The sequence below is a fragment of the Condylura cristata genome, unplaced genomic scaffold (genome assembly GCF_000260355.1).
Source record: "Condylura cristata isolate star-nosed mole 26May11 unplaced genomic scaffold, ConCri1.0 scaffold00003, whole genome shotgun sequence".
Taxonomy (NCBI): Eukaryota; Metazoa; Chordata; class Mammalia; order Eulipotyphla; family Talpidae; genus Condylura; species Condylura cristata.
Window position 1 is genome coordinate 40,238,436 of NW_004567104.1, and position 21,192 is coordinate 40,259,627.

At 36.0% G+C, this 21,192-nt stretch overlaps 1 protein-coding gene across 1 annotated transcript in view; it reads left to right on the forward strand.

Annotated features, from left to right (window-relative positions):
* SLC9C1 (solute carrier family 9, subfamily C (Na+-transporting carboxylic acid decarboxylase), member 1) overlaps nucleotides 1-21,192 on the forward strand; it is a 60,303-nt gene that overhangs the window by 31,916 nt on the left and 7,195 nt on the right. Inside the window, exons 15-25 of the mRNA XM_012730521.1 lie at nucleotides 2,209-2,334; nucleotides 3,863-3,960; nucleotides 4,715-4,834; nucleotides 7,989-8,184; nucleotides 10,219-10,404; nucleotides 12,057-12,206; nucleotides 13,465-13,516; nucleotides 14,661-14,809; nucleotides 16,476-16,601; nucleotides 18,480-18,578; nucleotides 19,159-19,332. Of these exons, the coding sequence (XP_012585975.1) occupies nucleotides 2,209-2,334; nucleotides 3,863-3,960; nucleotides 4,715-4,834; nucleotides 7,989-8,184; nucleotides 10,219-10,404; nucleotides 12,057-12,206; nucleotides 13,465-13,516; nucleotides 14,661-14,809; nucleotides 16,476-16,601; nucleotides 18,480-18,578; nucleotides 19,159-19,332 (1,476 nt within the window). The remainder of the gene's footprint in view (nucleotides 1-2,208; nucleotides 2,335-3,862; nucleotides 3,961-4,714; nucleotides 4,835-7,988; nucleotides 8,185-10,218; nucleotides 10,405-12,056; nucleotides 12,207-13,464; nucleotides 13,517-14,660; nucleotides 14,810-16,475; nucleotides 16,602-18,479; nucleotides 18,579-19,158; nucleotides 19,333-21,192) is intronic.

Consider the following 21,192-nt stretch of genomic DNA (forward strand, 5'->3'; position numbering starts at 1 on the left):
ATATCTTCTTGTTCCAGTTATCTATTTTTGGGCATTTGGGTTGTGTCCATAACTTACCTATTATGAATAGAGCTGCAATAAACATAGGAGTGCAAATGTCTTGTGAATTAATGTTTTTGTGTCCTTTGGGTAAATACCCAGGGGTGGAAATGCTGGATCATAAGGGAGGTCTATTTTTAGCAATTTGAGGGACTTTCCACATAGCTTTCCATAGTCATTGGACCAATTTGCATTCCCACCAGTAATGTAGAAGGGTTCCTCTTTCTCCTCATCACACCAACATTTGTTGTTGCTAGGTTTTTTGTTTGTTTGTTTTTTAAATAAGGATTTATTTATGCTTACAGAACTGGGGTACAGGCCGGAGGTGTGGTGAGTGAGATGTACTGCTGAGGGGAAGCAGAGGCTGGGTCAGGAGAGGTCTGCCAAGCCATGTGGGTCAGCTCCCTGGTGGGGGATCGAACTTGTGCTACAGTGACTTCAGAGAGCTTCATAATATGGTGCTTTAACCTGTTGCATCATCAGGGAGAAAGAACCCTGTTGTTAGCTTTTTTTTTTTTTTTAATATGTGCCATTCTCACTGGGGTAAGATGGCATCTCATTGCGGTTTTGATGTGCATTAACAGTGATGTTGAACATTTTTTCATATGCTTGTTGCCATTTGCATTTCCTCTTTAGAGAAATGTCTTTTTAGTTCTTCTGTTTTTTGACTGAATCATTCGTTTTTGTTGAGTTTCGAGAGCTCTTTGTAGATCTTTATGATCAGTCCCTTATCATTAGTATTAGGTGAAAATTTTTTTCCCAATCAGTGGGGTGTCTCTTTGTTTTGTATCTTTTGCTATACTGATTTTTAATTTGATGTAGTCTCAGTTGTTTATCTTTGTCTTCACTATCTGTGCTTTGGGTGATGTGTTGTTAAAGATATTACTGAGGTGTATGTCATATACTGTTTTGCCTATATTTTCTTATATATATTTTATGGTTTCAGGTCTTATTTCTATTTCTTTGATACATTTTGAATTGATTTTGTTCCCTGTGAGGTGGTAATCTAGCTTTAGTCTTTTGCATATAGTAGCCCAGTTTTCCCAGCACCATTTATTGAACAAATTTCTCTGTTCCATTGCATATTTTTTGCTTCTTTGTCAAAGATTAGTTATCCATTGATCTGTGGGTTTATTTCTGGGTTTTCTATTTGATTCCATTGGTCTGTGTGTCTGTTTTTGTTCCAGTATCATGTAGTTTTTGATTATTATGGCTTTGTAGTATAGTTTGAGATCTGGTGTGTGATACCTCCATTTCCCTTCTTTTTAGTCGGGAGGGTTTTAGCTATTCAGGGTTTTTGTGGCTCCATATGAACTCATCAGTATTTGTTCTATTTCTTTGAAGAATGTCATTGAAATTTTAATTGGAATAGCATTAAACTTGTAAATTGCTTTTGGTAGGATGGCCATTTTGACATTAATTCTTCCAATCCATGAGCAGAGGAGCTCTTCCCATCTCTTCTATTTCTTTTAACAATGTTTTATAGTTTTCTTTGTATAGATTTTTAAGCTCTATTGTTATGTTTATTCCCAAGTATTTATTTCCTGACAGTGGAGTAACGTGGGATTAGCCTTCCCCTCACTGGCTGAGCTCCAGAGTCTGTGTTTAAGGTCTGCAGAGGCCTTGCTCTGGCTTTGGCTACTAAGCTGCTGATCCATGTTAGGTAGTGCAGCCCCTCCCCTCCCCAAAGGTGGGTGTGAGGTGCAGCCCCCAGTTTCCAGTGATGGTGTCCAGGCAGGGTCTATGCTCTGTGTGTCCAGCATCTTCACTTTGCTGCCATCTTCTACACAGCCACCTCCAGTTTCTGACTCAGTATGTCAGGGGTAGATTTGAGGAACAAGCACTTCTATCAAGTCTCACAATGTTGATGCGGTGGCAGGAATCACACTTTCAGATCCATTGGTTTGAAGTATGATCATATGTCTGACAGTTTTTATAAACTGTTAATGATGCCATATAAAGATAAAAGTATGACATATCTTTCTCCCTCAAACTGCCAGTTATTTTACACCTAAGCAACTGTGCCAAATGATGAAACTCACCTGACCATTTTTCTGTGTCTAAGATTTTCTATAATTTTTCATACCAATCTACTATGTGGATTGCATCAGGTTAATGCTAAGCAGCTGTTAACTTTCATGTTTTGTTTCTAATTTGTGTCGTACTTAGTTGAGCCAAGAAGCAATTACAGGACATCCAAAGGTGAAATGTCCCGACTGTAATAAAGAAATCGATCATACACATTACACTGAAGCCACAGAGCTGACGAACAGGCGTCTCTTGAGAGCACAAATAGTCAGTACCATATTTTTCTCTTTTAAAATTATTTTTAATTCTAAAATTACACTGAAAGCATCCCTCCTGAAGACATCTTTTCTATGCACCTGGGGTAGATGAATAGTGTTCACAAAGCAAGGTTTGACATTGTTTGAGGAGCCCACTTAACTACAAAAAAAAAAAAAAGAGAGAGAGAAAAAGAAATTCAAATTTACTTAAGTAAAATTTGTTTTATTATGAGGAATTGAGAATTTCAACAATCCCAGAAGTAGGAATGACAGCTCAACTTGATCTTCATTGTGTAGAGTGGTAAGTTCTGTGACACAGCCCATCTCTGGGTTCAAAGCAATTTGTCATTAATTGTTACTACCAAGTTTGCTAACAACTACATGTAGATAGTATGTTTTCCTAGCAAATCTTGAGCCTCAGCTTTCTCATCTATAAACTGCAGATTAGATACTTTCCTTATACACTTAGGAGAATTAAACATATAGAGCAGTTAATTCAGTAGTACAGAGAACTCAATAAAAAGCAGTTATTTTTGGAGACCAACCATTCTTTAAATGCTTCTTTACACTTTGGTGTGAATGACTGTTTAAGAATTTATTTTCTCTGGTGTCTAGCTACTTTGTCATTGTGTTGCTAAGTTTTCATCACTTTCAATTTTCTTATTTTCTCAGACTACCCTGTTTAAGAATATCAACTTTATTATTTTTGGAGGTATTTTAATCTCACATTATTTTATAAATATTATAATGGCATTTAACAAGAACATTAATCTACTGAATTCCTATAATTACAGACAAATAGTCTTTGATCCCTCATTCTCAAAGTTAACTCTGTCTCTTCCCTAATAGCCCCTAAAAACACAACCATGTTTTAATCTCCATAAAGAATTGTGCAGGCAGAATATCTTCTTTGTAAAGCAGTGCCCGTTCATTTCTCAGACCTTTCAGTTTAGGAAGTTGTTCTTTATACTGACTCTCAGCAGAGTTCAGCCCACTAAGGCAGAGGCCTTGCCAGGTGGCTTCCCGAGCATGAAACAGTGCCTGAAGTAGAGTAGCCCCTCAGCATGTGGACCGAATAAATGAGGGACTGTATTCTTCACAACAACTGCAGATCGCTTAATGCTTTTAATAAACTAAAGATAACACAGTTTTGTTCTCAAAATATTTGGGAAATTAAATAGTCGTGTAACTCAGGATCCTTTAGAATTTCTTAGAACCTCTAATATTCTGACATGCATGGTAAACTTTTGTGATGGGGATATTTCAGTCATGTTTGAATTTTTTAAATGGGCATACACCTGCAGTAAGTCCACTAATTTGGCTGCAGAAATCCATTAATTTTTGGTAACCTAATTAACAGCTAGCAGAATCCTAGTTTTCAGCAGAATAAGTCTGATTCTACCTAAAACCATAGCTGCTCACAATCACCAGAACAACATAGAAGGACTCCTTTTGTAAGGCTGCTAGTTTACTGGGGATTTTGACATCTTTCCCACAGGTTATTTTCCCAAAAAGACTTGACTCAACATTTCTTTTAGGCAAGTTACCAGAGACAATACAAGAATGAGACTCTGTCTCAGGATGCTGTCCAGATGCTGGTAGGGGCAGCAAAAAGCTTTGGTGAAAGGACAGGAAAGTAAGTATTATTGTCTAGAGGAAATTTCCATCCTGTGCCACTGCATTTAGGATATTGTGTATATCCATTTTCTTGCTTTGACCCAGTAAACTGGTAACCCTGGGACTATGTGCACTAGGCACTGTCTGATGCACCCATCGGGCCAAATCACATACTTGCTCTATTCACTTACACCTTTTATTTAAACTGGTTGTTCCTTTCTCTTTTTTGATCCCCAAAGCTAAGCTGTGGTAAACTGCTCTTTCTTTTAGACTCTTCATATACAGACTAAGGTCAGAGACTTTCTCAGTTTCCCCCTAACACCTCACCCCAGGTTTGTCCATTGCCACACCAACCAATGAGGGGTCCAGTGTGAAAATCCAGATGTCTGGAATCTCATGTATTTAAATCATGGTGTGTTTTCTCTCTGAACCTTGAGCTCTCTTGGCACCTTAAGCCATGCTGAACCTTGAGCTCTCTTAGCGCCTTAAGCCATGCTGAACCTTGAGCTCTCTTAGCGCCTTAAGCCATGCTGAACCTTGAGCTCTCTTAGCGCCTTAAGCCATGCATCTCCGGCTTTTTATTTTGTCGAATGATTGAGCCCCACAATGTAACTTTACAATTTTATAACTATTGGCAGCTACAGTTTTATTACTTGACACTACCCCTTATCTTATATCCAGTTATCAATGAACAAAATGTTCTTTGTGCTTTCTGACAATGTTGCATTAAGCTTATCCCTAAGATCTTAACGTTCTCTTCTTTTGCTTTTTAGATATTTGAGTCCTGACACAATAAAGGATTATTCTGAGGGCAACCAATTTCTTAGTTTTTCTAGAAAACTGTTGCTCAATTGGGTATATAATACTAAAAAGGAAAAAGGGGTCCCATCAAGGTAAGTGTTTTTGAAGGAGCCTTACTGGAAATGTTATGTTCATTTGTAATTTCCTATTTATGTCTCCTAAAATATATATCCTAAATACTTTGTAAAATAATTTTAGCTATTATAAAATTAAATTATATTCATAAATACAAAAAGTTATTTAAAATAAGAGACAATATAACTTGTTTTTATTATTGAAATAAATTTCACAGTGCATGAATAACCATTAATGATTTTTTAGTGTTATTCCATGCTGTCAGAATATTGGACAACCATTACCTCCATCAGCTTTCACAGTTTCACTGCCCGAAAGGCAAGCCCAGTACCAGTAAGCAGTTATTCTCCATTTCCCCTTCTCCCCAGTTCCTGAGTTGCATTAATCTGCTGTCTATGTATGATTTTACCTGTTCTGAATATTTCATATCAATGAGGCCGCCACAATACGGAATCTTTTCTTTCTGACTTCTTTCAGTCAGCATAGTGTTTTCACCTAATTGTAGCATTTGTCAGTAGCATAGAAGGTTTGTCTGCTTTTTGGCATGTACCAATAGTCCTTTTCTTTTTATGACTAAGTAATAGTCAATTTCATGGTAATACCATATAGACAATTATCAAATTAGAAAGGGAACAAGAAAAGGAGAATGATAAAAAGGTATTGCAAAATAGCTGCAAAACAACAAATGGCAATAGCAAGCCCATAACTGTTGATAATTACACTAAGTGTGAGTAGACTAAATACTCCAATCCAAGCACATAAAGTGGCTTAATGGATAATTATGCAACCTAATTATGTAGTCATAGAAGAGACTCACTTCAGTATGAAGACAACATAGACTTAAAGTGAAGGAATGGAAAAAGATATTCATTGCAAATGGAAACTGAAAGCAAGCTGGATAGTTGCATTTGCGTCATATCAAACAAAGTAGACGTGAAAGCAAATACTATAATAAAAGGCAGAATCACAATTATATAATGATAAAAAGAAGACATAACATTTCTTCTTTTTCATTCCAAAATGTTACAAATAACATTTGTAATTATTTATGTATCCAGCATAAAAGAACCTAAATCTGTAAACATTAAGAGACCTAAAGGGAAAAATAGACAATTCCACAATATTAGTAAATCTCAATATCCTACTTTCAGTAATGGATAGCTCATTCAGGCAGAAAATGAGGAAGGAAGCATTGGATTTAAACTACATTAGAATGGAATGGATTTAATCCATTTACAGAACATTCTAAGACCAACTGAGTATGCATTCTTCTCAAGTGGATATGGAACATTTTCTAGACTTGATCATATATTAGACCTCAAAACAAGTTTTAATTAACTTAATTTTGCAGTCATATCAAGCATGTTTTCTAACAACATAGTGAGTGAAACTAAAAAAAAATTACAGAAGAAAGCTAAAATTGACAAATATATGGATGTTAAGCAACATGCCACCCAATAATTACAATTTAAAGAAGAAATCAAAATGGAAATTAAAAAATTGCTCCACCAGAACAAAATGGAAATATAACCTACAGCTTACAGAACTCAGCTACTTTAAATAATCTACTAAATCTCAAGAACCTACACCAAATTTCACAATATGTTAAAAGGATGGCAAACCATAGTCATGTGGGTCAGGGAAGCAAAAGTAATTTATTATTCACAAGATTATGGGTAAATATGAAATCATCTCAACAGATGTTAAAAGGCATTTGCTGGTCTTGTAAAATTGCTATAGGCATGTTGTATTTTTGGGAAGTCTTTGAGAAAGGTTATTATTAATTCATTTTCAAATAGATGGTAGGAGTCACCAGTGAACTCATCTAGACTTCTGTTTATTGGAGGCTTTCATTGCTAACTCAATTTCTTTATTAGTAATTGACCTATTGAGATTTTCCATTTTTTCATGATTCAGAGTTGGTAGAGCAATATTCAAACGGAATGTTCTAAGATGTGGTTAGAACCATTTGAACTGGGTGAAACTGGTGTGAGTCAATTTGAACTGTTGGAACCAATCTGAACTAGTTGAAACTAATTTGATCTGCTTTGAATTGGTTGGAACCAGCTTGAGTCAGTTTGAACCAGCTTGAAATAGTTTGATCTGGTTTGAGATAGTTTAGTTTGGTTTGAGCTGGTTGAAACTGGAATGATTTGATTGATCTGCACTATAATATGTCTTTGATACCCAATAATATGAAATGAAAAAGAAAAGAAAAATGGAAAGGAAAAAAAGAAAAGCAATCTTGAGAAATTACTGGATGTACAGTGCTGCAGTGATATTTGTAACAAAGCTAACACTCCCTCACACCTCCCTCACAAGGACACTGTCTGAGGTCCTGGATAGTCCTGGAAATGTGATAACAGGTACATATATTTCTGTACTAATAATTTCATCTTTTATTAAGTAAGATCCCAAGTGGTAAAAGGATAAAAACCTGCATAACCTATAAACCTTGGAGAATGGGGAATGATCCAGTACTTATCTAGTCTTCAGTTGGTAGATGATTAATTATTTGGATTTAACAATAATAATACATTATACTACTTGAATATTTTAAAAAATTAAAAATATCCTTTCATACATAACTATACAGTCTAGCATAGTTGGTATAAAACTGAAACTATTCTACAAGACATGTTTATTAATTTGGATAATCCCACCACACATCTTGGGATTCAGTCCAGAATTTATCCCCAGACCAGGAAGATGTTCATGACACAATGTTAAAAGGGGCGGGGAACATGCCTGATATAACTTCTTTTATACTTATAGATAATGATTATACAAGCAAAATTATTAGAACAATATTCAAACTGAATAGTAGTTACCTCTGAATAGTGGAATTATGAAAAGTTGGAGGGATTTGTATGTTTTGTTTTTTAATATTTCAGTTCAAATTGCCTTTGTCTTATTATTGAAAGAATTTGTATTGAAAGTAAAAGTAAGCTTTTATGCAAGGTTGCAACTAGCCTCAAACCATTTAGGAAATTGAAAGGGTAATATATGAGATAAAAAGCCACAAAGTATTGTGGGTAGTGGGTAGTGATGACTCCAGAATTAATTAGGTTCTGTAGTGACTGGTAATTAGAACAGACCCGAATATATAATGGAAATAATTCAGTGTAGTTCTTTCTTCAAACACAACTCTTTTTTTTTTTTTTTTTACAGATACTACATTCTTCGTTTAAGCCATTCAATAGTATTTACTGATGAATTTGAGTATGTCGGATACCTTGTGATATTAATGAATCTATTTCCTATTACAATTACTTGGGTATCCAAGTTAAATGATGTTTATGAAAATGAATTGATATATTCTAACTACGTTTTTCTTTCATTTTATATTCTGGAGAGCCTAATTAAGGTAATCTGAAGTGTGTGTGTGTTTTCATGTTAAGTACCAAAGGGCATTTCCTACCTTCATTTTAATACAAGTTACAGTTTTCTAAAGGAGAATATGAGATTCTCCATCACTCATTAAACAAAAGAACTTTAAGTTGTTGTTCTTTTAAATATCCATACTTTAAGGATCTATTACATAAATTTTAATATGGTGTTTCCGAATTCAGGGTGAATTCCAAAGGTATTGTAAATGTTTTTAAACTTAGCCCAGTAGTAAGGACATGGATGTTCATTTTATTACTTTTATACACAGTAGATAAAAATGGATAAGTAGACTGATATTTATTTATACTTTAAAACATTTGATAATTTGATCTGTAACTCAGTATACAGGTATAGTTGCCAAATGATGGAAAGGAACTCCCACAAACTGATCATTAGCTAGCAATAGCATTATAGCATTAACTAGCTATAATATAAGGTTTTATATTTAAAGAGCAGATTTATTAGAGAAAGGGACATAAGAATAAAGAACACTTGCATAGACACAAGAGGCCAGAAAGAGCGGCCCTGTTTGCTGACAGAGGCCTGCGTGGTGGCAGGCAGGCGGCCTTGAGGATATCGGCCTCTGCTGAGGGAGGTCAGTGAAGAGAAGCTCTGGCATGGTGCAGGTCATGGGTGGGCAGGAGGTTGCTGCCCTGTGGAGGGAGAGAGTTGGTGAGAAGAAGCACCTGCATAGTCACAGGTGGGCAGAAGGACTGCTGCCAACATAAAGTATTTTTAACCATATTTACATAGAAGAATTATATCTGATAATGGAACAAAAGTAATGAACTCAGCTCTGCTGGAAAGTTAAAAATCCATGATATTGGGTAGGGGAGGGAGTCATAGCTAATCAATGTGTAGGGTAAATTCTGATTGAGTTGGAAAGACTCAAGGAGATTTCATAAAATTTAGAGGAAATGTAGCAATTAGGGGTAGAAATTGTAATATAGTAAAGACGAAAGTGAAGAGTCTCCAAAACCATTTGATAGATGCAACAATGGAAAGAGCCCTGAGCTTGGATTCCATGAGCCCTACCTCTGATTTTGGTTCTCTCTGATAAACTGTGAAGTATATGACCAAGTCCCTAAACTTTCCTTACAAAAATTCAAAAAAATGTCAGGATCAGTCTAAATAATACATTAAGATCCTCTATTCCCACTATTCTTTGTAAGCTGACAATTCTTTCTGTCACCTTAGCCAAGCTGGACTTCATTCGATGGTGTCCACTTAACTAAGCTGCAGAGATATTGTCACTGTCATAGCAGAAAGGGTATTCCCACTGTGCAATCTGCTCCTCTCTCCCCACAAGATTCTCCAATAAAACACTGAAAACATTTCAAATAGCACATTCAAAATGGATATTTTCTAAACCAATACTCCCCTGACAATTCCACTGGAAATCCAGCATCCCCGGCTGGAGCCACAATCAGTCTCCACTGCTTCCACTCTCTGCAGTATAATGGGTTTCCAACAAAGTGATTTTGCAATAAAGGACTGAATGAATGAACTGCCAGAAAATAGTTGATACCTTTGAACATTTTCTGTCTCTAGATTCATGATTCAATATTTTAACCACTTAATTTCATAGTAACGTGATCATAAGTAAGTAGAGTCTTAAAATAGATGAAATAATTTATTAATGTTAATTTCATGATCATAAGGTAACTAGAGTCTTAGATGAAATAAAGATCTAGCTAGTAATGTTTTGGGTTTTATTTAGAGAATAGTATAATAAGCTAAGAATGAGTAATCATGTAATTTCTTAGTTTTTTTATTTTCTTACATTGTTGTTAATTTGGGGACAGTATTTGATACTTGCGCCATGTGTAATGCCTTTAGCTTCCCATCACCATAGCATCCTGGTCTTGTTCCTGTATTCTTCCCTCCGATGTTTTGACTCATCCACTCCATCTTCCCTCCAGTTGCATGTCTCAGATCTATGGTCAGCTTGCAAGTGTTGTCTTTTTCCTGATCCTTTGTTTGGTTTCTATGTTTCTTTTTAAATGAACAGATTGCAGCAATGAGGAAGGAATATTTTTTACATGCTTGGAACTTATTTGAACTTGTAATTACAATCATTGGCATCATAGATGTAATACTATTAGAGGCAACTTTCTTTCATTCTACTTTTGATTATAATCAAGCAGCGATCTTTATGAAAATTGTTCAAATATTTCGTGTATTGCGCATTTTGAAGGTAAAGAACTACTACATCATGCAATTTCAAATTTCTTCCGATTATTTTATGAAATTTGAATGAAAATATGTTTACCAATTTTATGGCTTCCACTTTCTGTTTGATATTTATACTTAAAACTTTAATACTTTTTAAAAATAAGTTTTATACTACAAATATCCAAGTGTATTAAAACTCATTTAGTGCATGAAAGTATTTATTGCCATTCTTCCTTTGAGACCACATGAAAAATTTCATATTACTAGTGCCAAAGCACTTTTCATTTTTATAGATACCTGTGATAAAATATAGAAATCAATAAAACAACCATGTAAGCCATTCGTAATGACAAAGCAAGCTTAATACATTCATACTAACCAAGAAACCAAAAAATACACCTTAGGTACTACATAAACTCATATTGCTACAGAATCAAAGAACCAAAAGGGCCCTGGTTGTCCAATACATCTTCCTATAAGTAATATATGTAGTTATTTATAGTCTCTATGGTTATTTAAATGACATGAAACTCATTCCACCCCAAGGCTATGAAGTATACATACACACTCTATTCACACACAAAATATGTACCCATAAGTACTCTAGGAGATATAAAACCAAACCACATAGTTCATCAAAAGATTAGAATATTTATCTTTGGATCTTTCTTATATATGTTCAAAAATATTCATGCTACTGGGAGGCATAAAGCATCCAGGTCGAAACATATGTGATTAATAGTGCTTTTTTTTAGCATGATGTAAGACTGCCGGTAATGCTGTATACAATTTTACCTGAGGAAGGCGACTGTAGTATATTGCAGGGACCAGTGAATTCTTTCTGGGGCACGGCTATATGGAATCTAACATTTTAGATAAGGAAACTGGCAAACCACCTAAGAGAAGTTTGTTCTCTGAACCCTTACATTATGTCAAATAGCAGGGCCTTGGAATATGAAGACTTATCATTGTAGAAGGGCAAAGGTCCTACAGTAGTGTATGTGCAAAGCAGTAGTGTGTGAGGACAGCAGGGGATAGGAAAGACTTTGTTTTTTAGGTGATACTTGAACTGAATATTGTGAAATGAATATAATTTCTTTGAGGATTAAGAGGGCGGGGCTACGGGACAGAGTATAGAGATTGCAAGCTGCCGTAGGGAGCCAGGGGAAAAGCCCAGTCTGCTGAAGCTTGCGATGTACACAGTGGTAACAGAAAACCAAGAGACAAACCCTCAGAAAAGAAGTAATGAGAAGGTAACTGTGGAGCCAAACAAACAGCATAGATAATCAAGAATTCTCACTCAAAGGGACAACAAATACAAAGTTTAGTAGCGATGTAATAAGTTAAAGGGCAGTATGCTATAGTTACTCTCTGACCTAAGTCCAAAAATATAAACCTGCATTTTCTACAAATTTAAACCACTTGAAAATTGCATCCAATTCTACAAGAGAACTAAGATAAGGATTAAAGTCATCATTTCACACATGTGCCTAATCGTGAATTTATAAGAATACATAGGTAAAATCACTAAAATCCTTGACAGGTTACTACAGTTACTATTAAGAGTGTGTCACTTCTTTTTAATATACATTTTAGCTAAATAAATAGGCTTGTAGACAACTAATATTTGTACTGTATATTAAAGTTATCTGGTTGGTTTGTTTGCTTTCCCAGCTTGTAACACCAAAGTTCCTGCAATTAATAGATAAAAAGATGAGTCATCAGTTGTCCCTTCGGTATGCTATATTAAAAGGTTATGTCCAAGGTGAAGCAGACATAATGACGATAATTGATAAGATTGAAAGCTCCAAGCAAGTTAAACAGGTAAGGAAAAGTTTGAATACCAAGAAAAGGCTAACTCTCCCACCCTGTTGCCCTCTCCCTTCGTCTCCCTCCTATGTAGTTCAGTGGGATCTTTGCTCTCAGTTTGCTAAGTAACTTCTGCCAACACGTAAACCCATCCACATTCAGGTTATTTAAATACCTCCTTCCTGAAAATATCTGTGCCACGTTAGCAAGTCAGAGGCACTTGGAAAGTACCTTTCAGTCCTGTGATCACAAAACCTACATACTCTGGTTAGTTCCCACCCAGTGCAAGTTCCAGGTACTGTCAGGTTGCAGAAGTGAGAAGCGATGGCAGTGTGGAGCAAACAGGGCTTCCTCCCACTTCCCAAAGGTTCCATCTATTTCTCCCTAAAAATCCCTGATTTTCCCTGGTAAATAGCAAAAGAAATAAGACAGGGCTCTAACAAATGGAAAGAAGTAACAATAGCCCTTCTAAAGAGAAGCCCTCTCTGCCTCATTAGATAGATGAGAATAATGAAGAGAGATCATATTATTATACCCAGACAAAAAGGTAGGTCCTATGTTCTTGATTTTTTTTTTTTTAAATTGAGGAAGAGTAACACAAGTTGACCAGATGGGTGGAATTAAATGTTTACCTTTACTGGATGCCATATGTTACATGCTCAAAGTCTGGTAGCTGAGAAAAATGAGCATTTAATAGAGAGTAAACACACACACAAAAACTATCTTCACCACCTGTAACTTTAAAACTATTATCCAGACGTTTGTTACCTTTTTTAATGATTCACACAATGAAATTTGAAGGTACACAGTAGCAAATACAAAGATTTGAATCACCATGATGGGATTCAGTTTTAGTTCTCATTTCTCTCCTCACACAGCTTAGCTAAACCTTTAGTGCCTCACCAGAGGTTGAAAACTGTCTTTATATCCCAACTGTGAAGGCTTCCATACATTTGAATAGAAAAACACCAGGCCTTCATTCTCAGTTTCCATAGCATCCTAAAGCAAGTGACTTTAAGGGAAAGACATGCCTCATTTTGCAGGCTTCTCCATGTTGACCTAGGGAGTGCCACTTCTTATCCTTGCTACCATTCTTGCTGAAGCAAAAGAGATTTCATTGCATAAAACTTAATTCTAATCTCTAAAAATTACTTCCCCATCACATTTTTCTTTAAAGTCATTAATTTAGGTTAAAAATTTCTAAGTTGCAAATGTAAAGATGCTATAATCAGTTCATTTTCAAATGGGGATAACACTTCTTTTTGTTCTACAGATGCTACTAAGGAGGGTAAAAAGAAACACAGGACAAGCTATGAAAGAGCTAGGTGGGTGCCTTTTCAAAGGTTCAGCCCAGGCATCTCTTAGCATCCCTAATTTAGAGAGGTAATGGTTATGACCACTGAACTGATCTTCGAGGAAACCGACTTACTACTAGCAATAAAGTGGAGAGCTTCAGTAATCCACATGATTGTATCATTGGCTGGGTGGGTGGGTTGTGATAATACCTCTCCACACTTGTTCTCTCTGCCCTATACAACAGTGAAGGCCTTTTTATTTCTATCTCAAAAATACGCATTAGCAATTCATAGTTACCATGTAATTTATCATCTTGTAAATTCTGTTTTCTGTTAACTCAGGAGTACTGACATCTCCCTGAGCAACACAAGGAAAGACGTTATACTTTTTTTCCCTCCATTTGCCACAGAGCTACCATCTGTGGTTTTATAATGAGTTGAGATGAGAACAGAGTCTCCAATCTCTGTAGTGATTTATGGGAGGCTCAGTGCTGACACATGGCAACCGCCAGGTCTCAGGTCATGTTCCCGATAGTACAGTGTTCATGAGAAGGGTGTTTGTCAGGAGAAGGGTGTTTGCTACCAGACAGTGGGCAACAAAGGGTACAACAAGCCTGGGAATGAGGACTGGACTGAGAGCTTGTATGACAAGTAGTTGTCAAGCCAGGTTAAGAGGTTGTGACCAAGAGAAAATCCAAACGAAGTGGATCAAATTGTCATGGGCATCCAGGAGTTCAGATCAGACAGGCAAAAGATGAAAGCTGATAAGTCATCTAGAAGCACAACTGGGTGGGTAGACAATTACCAGCCTGAGAGGCTTAATAGGAAGCCAGGTCGAAGCATGTATTCAAAATCCCGATTTTAGCAGCATGAAAGAGGGTCAGGAAGCTGCCACACCCAACACCCAGAAGCTCTCTGTGCCTAGTGCAGGTGAATCCAGGTAATTGTTACCTCGAACTGGGGCTCTCTGTCCCTTCCTGGGCTTCGGCGTAGGTATATGCTGTGGACAAGAAAACCAGCACACTGGGGAATTAGTGTGTACCGCAGAAGACATTCATTTCCCTGCGTTGTGGGTTGTGCCCATAAGTTTAGAGCAGCAATATTAGCTTATTGCACCCATGAACTATTTAAACAATGTTCTTATTTCATATGAAAATATTTTGTTATTTTTCAGGCTACTTAGAGTATGATCACCCAGAAATTGCTATCACTATGAAAACAAAGGAGCAGATTCATCTCATGCTCAATTTAGCTAGTCAAATTGTTGAGGTCTTCAGGGTAAAAGGAATTCTTCATAAAGTTGAAGGTGCTGAAATTAATAAGGTAAGGCAGACTATTTTTCAAAGCAAGTGTTTTCACTTGGCACATAGTCATTCATGTTCTTCAGACCTACTTTTGGCTCTTTCCAGCTTAGGCCACACCTGAGATATGGATAGCTAACTTAAAAGAATTGCCTAAGAAAAATGTTTGATGACCAGTTTGAAGAAAGGAGCTTAAATAATTGCTATTCCTCTGGGTGCAAGGACCCAATTATTGTTGTTTATAAGGAGGTATATTTTTGATAATTTGAAGGGCTATGTCATATTTTAGAGAATTCTCATCAGTATTTTCTAAGAAGGGAAGAAATTTTTTAACCCCCCCCCCCAATAGTTGCACGTTTCATAAAATATTGGTGAATTTTGGATGTGGGAGATGGCTTAAATATTTCTAAGTGTGAATCTAAGTAAATCTACCCCACAGATACATGCTTTCAGTTCAGGAATTTTTATTTTTGTAATAGCCTTTCATATTCCAAATGTTGCTAGAAAAAAATCCTCCTTTAAAGCAGGAGACTTATTTAATTCAGCATAGATGACTCCTATGTATTTTTTTGGGATAGGACACCTTAGATGAGTGTGTTTTTAATGTTACATGTTTGTTGCATTTAAGTAAGAGGAATGTATATATTAGGCAACTGAAATAAAAATAAAGGAAAGTACATACCAGAAAGAGCTTCCTTAGTGCAGATGCAGTGGTCAGTTTCTCTTTTCTTTCTTGCCATAGTGAGGAACCATCTCCTTCTATGCTTTGCTCCCATGACAGAATATAATGAGTCTATTACTTATTCTGGGCTAGTAATTATCAGTATACTTATGGGAATTATTGATGACATTGATAAAAATTTTCCCATAAAAATTGTGTTTATAAAGAAGCACTCAGCATAGGGTAGCTACTATTGCATTTCTCTAAGTTAGTTAAATGATATGGCTTGTAAAAAGATACAGAGGAACACAAATTAGTCTATAAGAATAAAATTTATCCTCAAAATTAAGAGTAGAGTACGAAAAAACAAATACACTATTAGGTTTGTGATTGTATACATGAAACTTTTTAAGATTATAGCAGCTAATTAAAGCTAGGAGTATATTAGAAACATAGTGTACTATGACTGAAAAGGTTTTACCTCCAAAATTAGCTATACAAGACACTTAAAGAGCTCAAAAAAGGGCAAACACTTGACAAAAGTTAACTCATTCAGAATGCTCAAAAAAATCTTTCAAAATTAATAAGGAAAGTTCCGTCAGTAATTAGATAAAGGTATCTTAAAATATGAATTGTATTAGTTGGCAAATCCTTAGCTTGCAATGCTGCATCCTAACCCATTGCACCACCAGGAGGGCCCGATGTTTCTTTCATATCTTAATCTGGAAGTGGGTAACATGTTTTCACATTGTGAATGTGCTCTGAGTGGACATTTATAATTTGTTGCATATCCACTCTATTCAGTAAAAAGTTTAACCTTTAAAATCTAACCTATAACTTCAGAATAATGATACCACAGAAAAGTACTAAAACAGGGTGAAGGTTTCCATAAAATAATAAAAATTCTAGAAAAACAAGCAAAAGAAATAATACAAAGTAATAATTGGTTTAAGTATTTGATGAGCACCAGTTTCATTAAATCTTGTTTTAATGAAATCTCTTCTTAAATCTTGTTTTTTATTGATAGTTGATAATGATCAAGAAGAGAGAAATACTTAATGATCAGCTTACTATCAAGCCTCTTACTGCTGATGAAGTCTTGTACCATATTCCATGGCTGGATAAAGACAAAGAACTTATAAACTTCATTCGGGTAATATTTCTGTTTCCTAGCAATATCATTTCTAATTTACCAACATATGACCTTTTAAATATGCTGTCCAATTTAAAATTCTTCAGATGTCTTCTAAAATCCCTTTGAATGATACTCAAAGTCTTTCCGTAGCCTTCTTCTTTCCCACCTCTCCATCTTCATCATGTATCTCACACTCCATTTATACTGCACTGCTAAATGTGCCCCAAACACTTAACCCTGCTTTCTAATTCCCTTCCCCTGCGAATGCTAGTTACTTACCTTAAAGTTCCTCTGTTTTCACATGTTTTACAAACCTCCTGCTTAGTATTTTCTCTGGAAACATCCCCACCCAAAGATACTCCAAAAAGTGAGCTATGGGGTTAAACACCCAACCAGTAAGAAGACCTTCTATCATTCATCATGAGTCGACAAGACCAAGGATTTCATCGTTGTATCCATTATATATGTATCTTTATTATACCATTATATTACATCATAATAATCTTTACCTCTCTTTCCTATAAAAAAATACTATATTTTTCTAAATCATGCATCTTTTGAATACCCAGCCCCAGGCACTGGGTATATTGCATAATAGACATTCAATAAGTGTTTGTGGAATAAACAAATGAGTATCACTTGTATCAATTCAATTATTTTTCTGTATCTCTTTCGTGCCCTAAACCCATTATATTTTTGACCTGCTGTTTAGAACGGGGATATGTATGAGTTACACATGTGCCATTAGCCTGTATCTGTCCTAGTTATTTTTCATCCAGATGAGATATGTTTTCATTCTGTTGTAGTCTTGGGAAATCGGAAGAAATTTCCCTCATCTTATCTGGATTATTCTAAGATTGGACAAAAGAGCATCAGACAGATTCGTATGAGAAGAAGCCAAATTTTAATAATAAATGTATGGCTTTTATTTGAAGAGATTTTGTGGTTGTAAAGCCCAAAGGCTAATGGTACAGACTAGGGATACATTCCCTGTGTTAAGGGACCTGGGGCATCAAGGAGAGAGGAGGGGAGACTTCACATGACAAACAAGGAGGAACGGTTACTCTGAGAATAAAGATGAGTGTTTCAGATAGAAAGGGCCCATTCACTGATGAACCTACAACTTGAGGAGACCCCTCCCCCCAACCACATTCTTCTAGGTCATAAAAAGGACAGTTTTTGCTTCTTCAACTAGGAAAAGAGCCAGAAAGTAAGGATGTGATGATCTCTTCTTTCATTAGCAAGGGGTAAAGGACACAGTCAAGGACAGAAACTCATCTTCAGCTTCATAGAATTTTATAGCTTTTAGCTCAAAGTATTCTTCATGTCAGAGCAAGGTATCTTGAGGGGACCAGTTCTGGTAATCACAGAACTGATGTGTCAGGTGAAATGATATCTGTACTTCATCAGAATTTGCATCTACCTCTGAGTACCCACCTTCTCTCTTTGCTATTCATAATTCCTATTTCCTCTTATAAATGTACTGTTAATATCTCAGCTCTTCATGATAATTATAATAAAAATATAAAAACTTTTATTAAAATATGAACTTCAGGGCACTCCCTGGTGGCAAAACAGGCTAAAGCACCGCATTATGAAGCTTTCCAAAGCCACTGCAGCACGAGTTTGATCCCCAGCCAGGGAGCTGACCCACATGGCAAAGCAGACCTCTCCTGACCCACCTCTGCTCCCGTCAGCAGTGTATCTCAGTAGATCTGCCTGTTCTGCTCCCCACTCTCTCTGGTGAATCCTCTCACCCAACACACCTCTCACCTGTACCCCAGTTCTGTAAGCATAAATAAATATTTAAAAATATATATGAACTTCAACACTCCCAACTACTGCTATAATAATTGTTTTTGATTTGTGTCTCATGTATTTGATAATATTTCTTAGGAAGAAGCCAAAATTATAACATTTGATTGTGGAAATGATATATTTGAAGAAGGTGATGAGCCCCAAGGAATTTATGTAATTATTTCAGGCATGGTAAAGGTAAGACAGAGTTTCTTATCAATGTATTTGTGAGCATTAGTTTTAAACAGTTTGTAGAACTGCAAGTGAATAGCTTTTCATGTTCAGAACTGTATTGATGGTTTTTGCAGGATGGCAGCTACCATCCAGGCAACAATCTTCTGTTTCTGGCACAGTGGATAACACTATCCATCAACTTTTCCATAGATAACAAGAAACTATTAAAAGGTAGATGCTTGATAAGGAAATTATGTGAGTTGCTACATTTATCTGAATTGGCCATTTAGCCTTTCTAAAGCAAGTATAGATTTACTGAATAGGACAAATGGGAAAGATGAGAGTATTTAAAAGTACATTGGTTCTAAGTCACTGCCAATTTAATATGTCTGCTTTAAAAGGTACAAAAAAAATCCTCAAACTATATGTATAGATATAGATATCTATATAAACTATCTGTGTATATATTTGTTATATATCTGTATATCTGTATTATATATCTGTATATATATAGTTGTTACTACCAAGGGAAAAAGTCACAAATTAGCTCATTTTAGTAGATTAACTAGTATGTGTATTTTTTTCTTCCTTTGTTCCTGAACAGTTTCAAAGTTCAAAACCAGGTGTGGGGATGAACCAAATATTAGAGGAGTCAGAGGAGAAAGATAATCAGATAACTTACATAGATTTCATGATCAGCGGGGAAATAATAGGAGAGTTAAACTGCTTAACTAAGGAACCCATGAAATATTCTGCCACCTGCAAAACTGTTGTGGAGGTCAGAAAACATTATCTTACTGATAGACCTTGTTTATTATCTGGTATCAAATATAAGGTTATATCTGTACTTGGTATGTAGTTACCAACTAGTGACAATTTTTTGAAAACTAGAAATGGTAAAGGAACTTGTCATAGAATGATACTTCTCCAGTATAATGTTATCCAGCTAAATGATTTGCAAAATTTAGTCTACCATATAGAAAGAAAACTCCATTATCATGAAGAAATAGGGTGGGATATGTTAACTGTAAATCACAAATTAGGGGTAAGGTGAAAGATCTAGGATCTACTAACAAGAAAGATGAGCAAAGCAGATAGTACTTTTCCTAGATAAGAAGCCTCCAGCAACAGGTGCACCTCTTGCTTAATTTGAAATCTTAAAAATGACACTTAAACTCCATATATAAAAATCCATAAGCTGGCAATGCTGCCAATTTTTTTTTAATATCCAATGAAAATGTTAGAATACCAACCTATTACCCTGACCATGGAGTTTTTGAAAGAAAAGTAATTAAACATATATCCCGCTTTTCCTTGTTGAATTCATTCAAAGGAACGAAAAGCATGAAGTGAAAAAATTCTGTGCAAGAGAATTCCAGCTATCAAATGCAGAATGGAAGAATTAGAATATCTCCATTTTGCCATTCTAAGGAAATAACAGATTTAGGCAATAACCTCCAATTGATGTAAAACTACTAACTGGAATGTTAGTGAGGATTTTTGTAACAAAAAATCCTTCACCACCAAAAACTGTCTTAGTATGACTAAACTTGGGACAATAGGGTGTCATGTACCTTACCTGAAAACGTAGTGGGAGTGCTAGCACTCCACAAAGTTCTCCTGCACAAAAGAAAAACAAAAATTTTAGATAAAATGCAGGAAGGAGAGAAAATGACACCAGTATAGGGAAATTAGATAAATCTAGAATGTGGGAAGTTCTACAACACAATCTGTTTTGCTTCCCCCCCCCCAAACAAATCAGTAATATATAAAAGCGGAGAGAAGGAGAAAGAAGTGAAATTTTACAATCTTACAAGTGAAATTGTGATGCCTGAAATTTGCACTAAAATATTCTACCCTCTTTCTAGCCATAACAGGCGACTGATAGCAAACTACCATACTATAGCACCTACCATAAACAATCCAAAATTGACAGAACATATGGACAAATATTTTCAGCTTCCTTTTTGGAAAACAGGTGATATAAGTCTGGGGATCTTAAGAGAAGAGACTCACAAGTTAAGCCCCAATCAATCCTGACTGCTGAGCCCAGAAGGGAGAGACAGAGATTCTGGCATTCAAGTTGCAGTTCTGCCTCTGGAGTTCCAGCCCCGGGCCCCTAGAAAAAGCAGTTGTGCTGAGGAAGACCTAAGAACTCTCTCTCTGATGGTTCTCTACAAGTCCTTGGTTGAGAGATAGCCTGCATATGCCCTGGACTGGGCAAAAGTAACCAGAACAGAGATATTAGGGATCATTAAGGTTCTGTGTTAAGGAAAAGGAGATTCCTCAGGCATGCAAATGGCAGGCCAAAGAGAATGGTTCTTAAGAGCAAATATCATAACCTAAAGTGACATCTGCTTTAGATCGAGCCTAACAGCATCTCAGTTCAAGCCCTGACAAGATCCATAGTGAAAACAGAATTTGGAGACTAAGTTACATGGTCTCAAGAAAATAAAAAAACTCTAGGTGATTCGAGAGTAAAAAAAAAACCTGCCTACCACCATAAAATGTTAACTTTTAGGGAATGAAAATAGAGTCTGGAGTCTCTACAATAGATCATCAGCAATTAGAATGACTAAGCAAGCAGACACATGAGCATGTGACCGACAGTGTGGAGAATCTACGGGAAGGGGAGGGC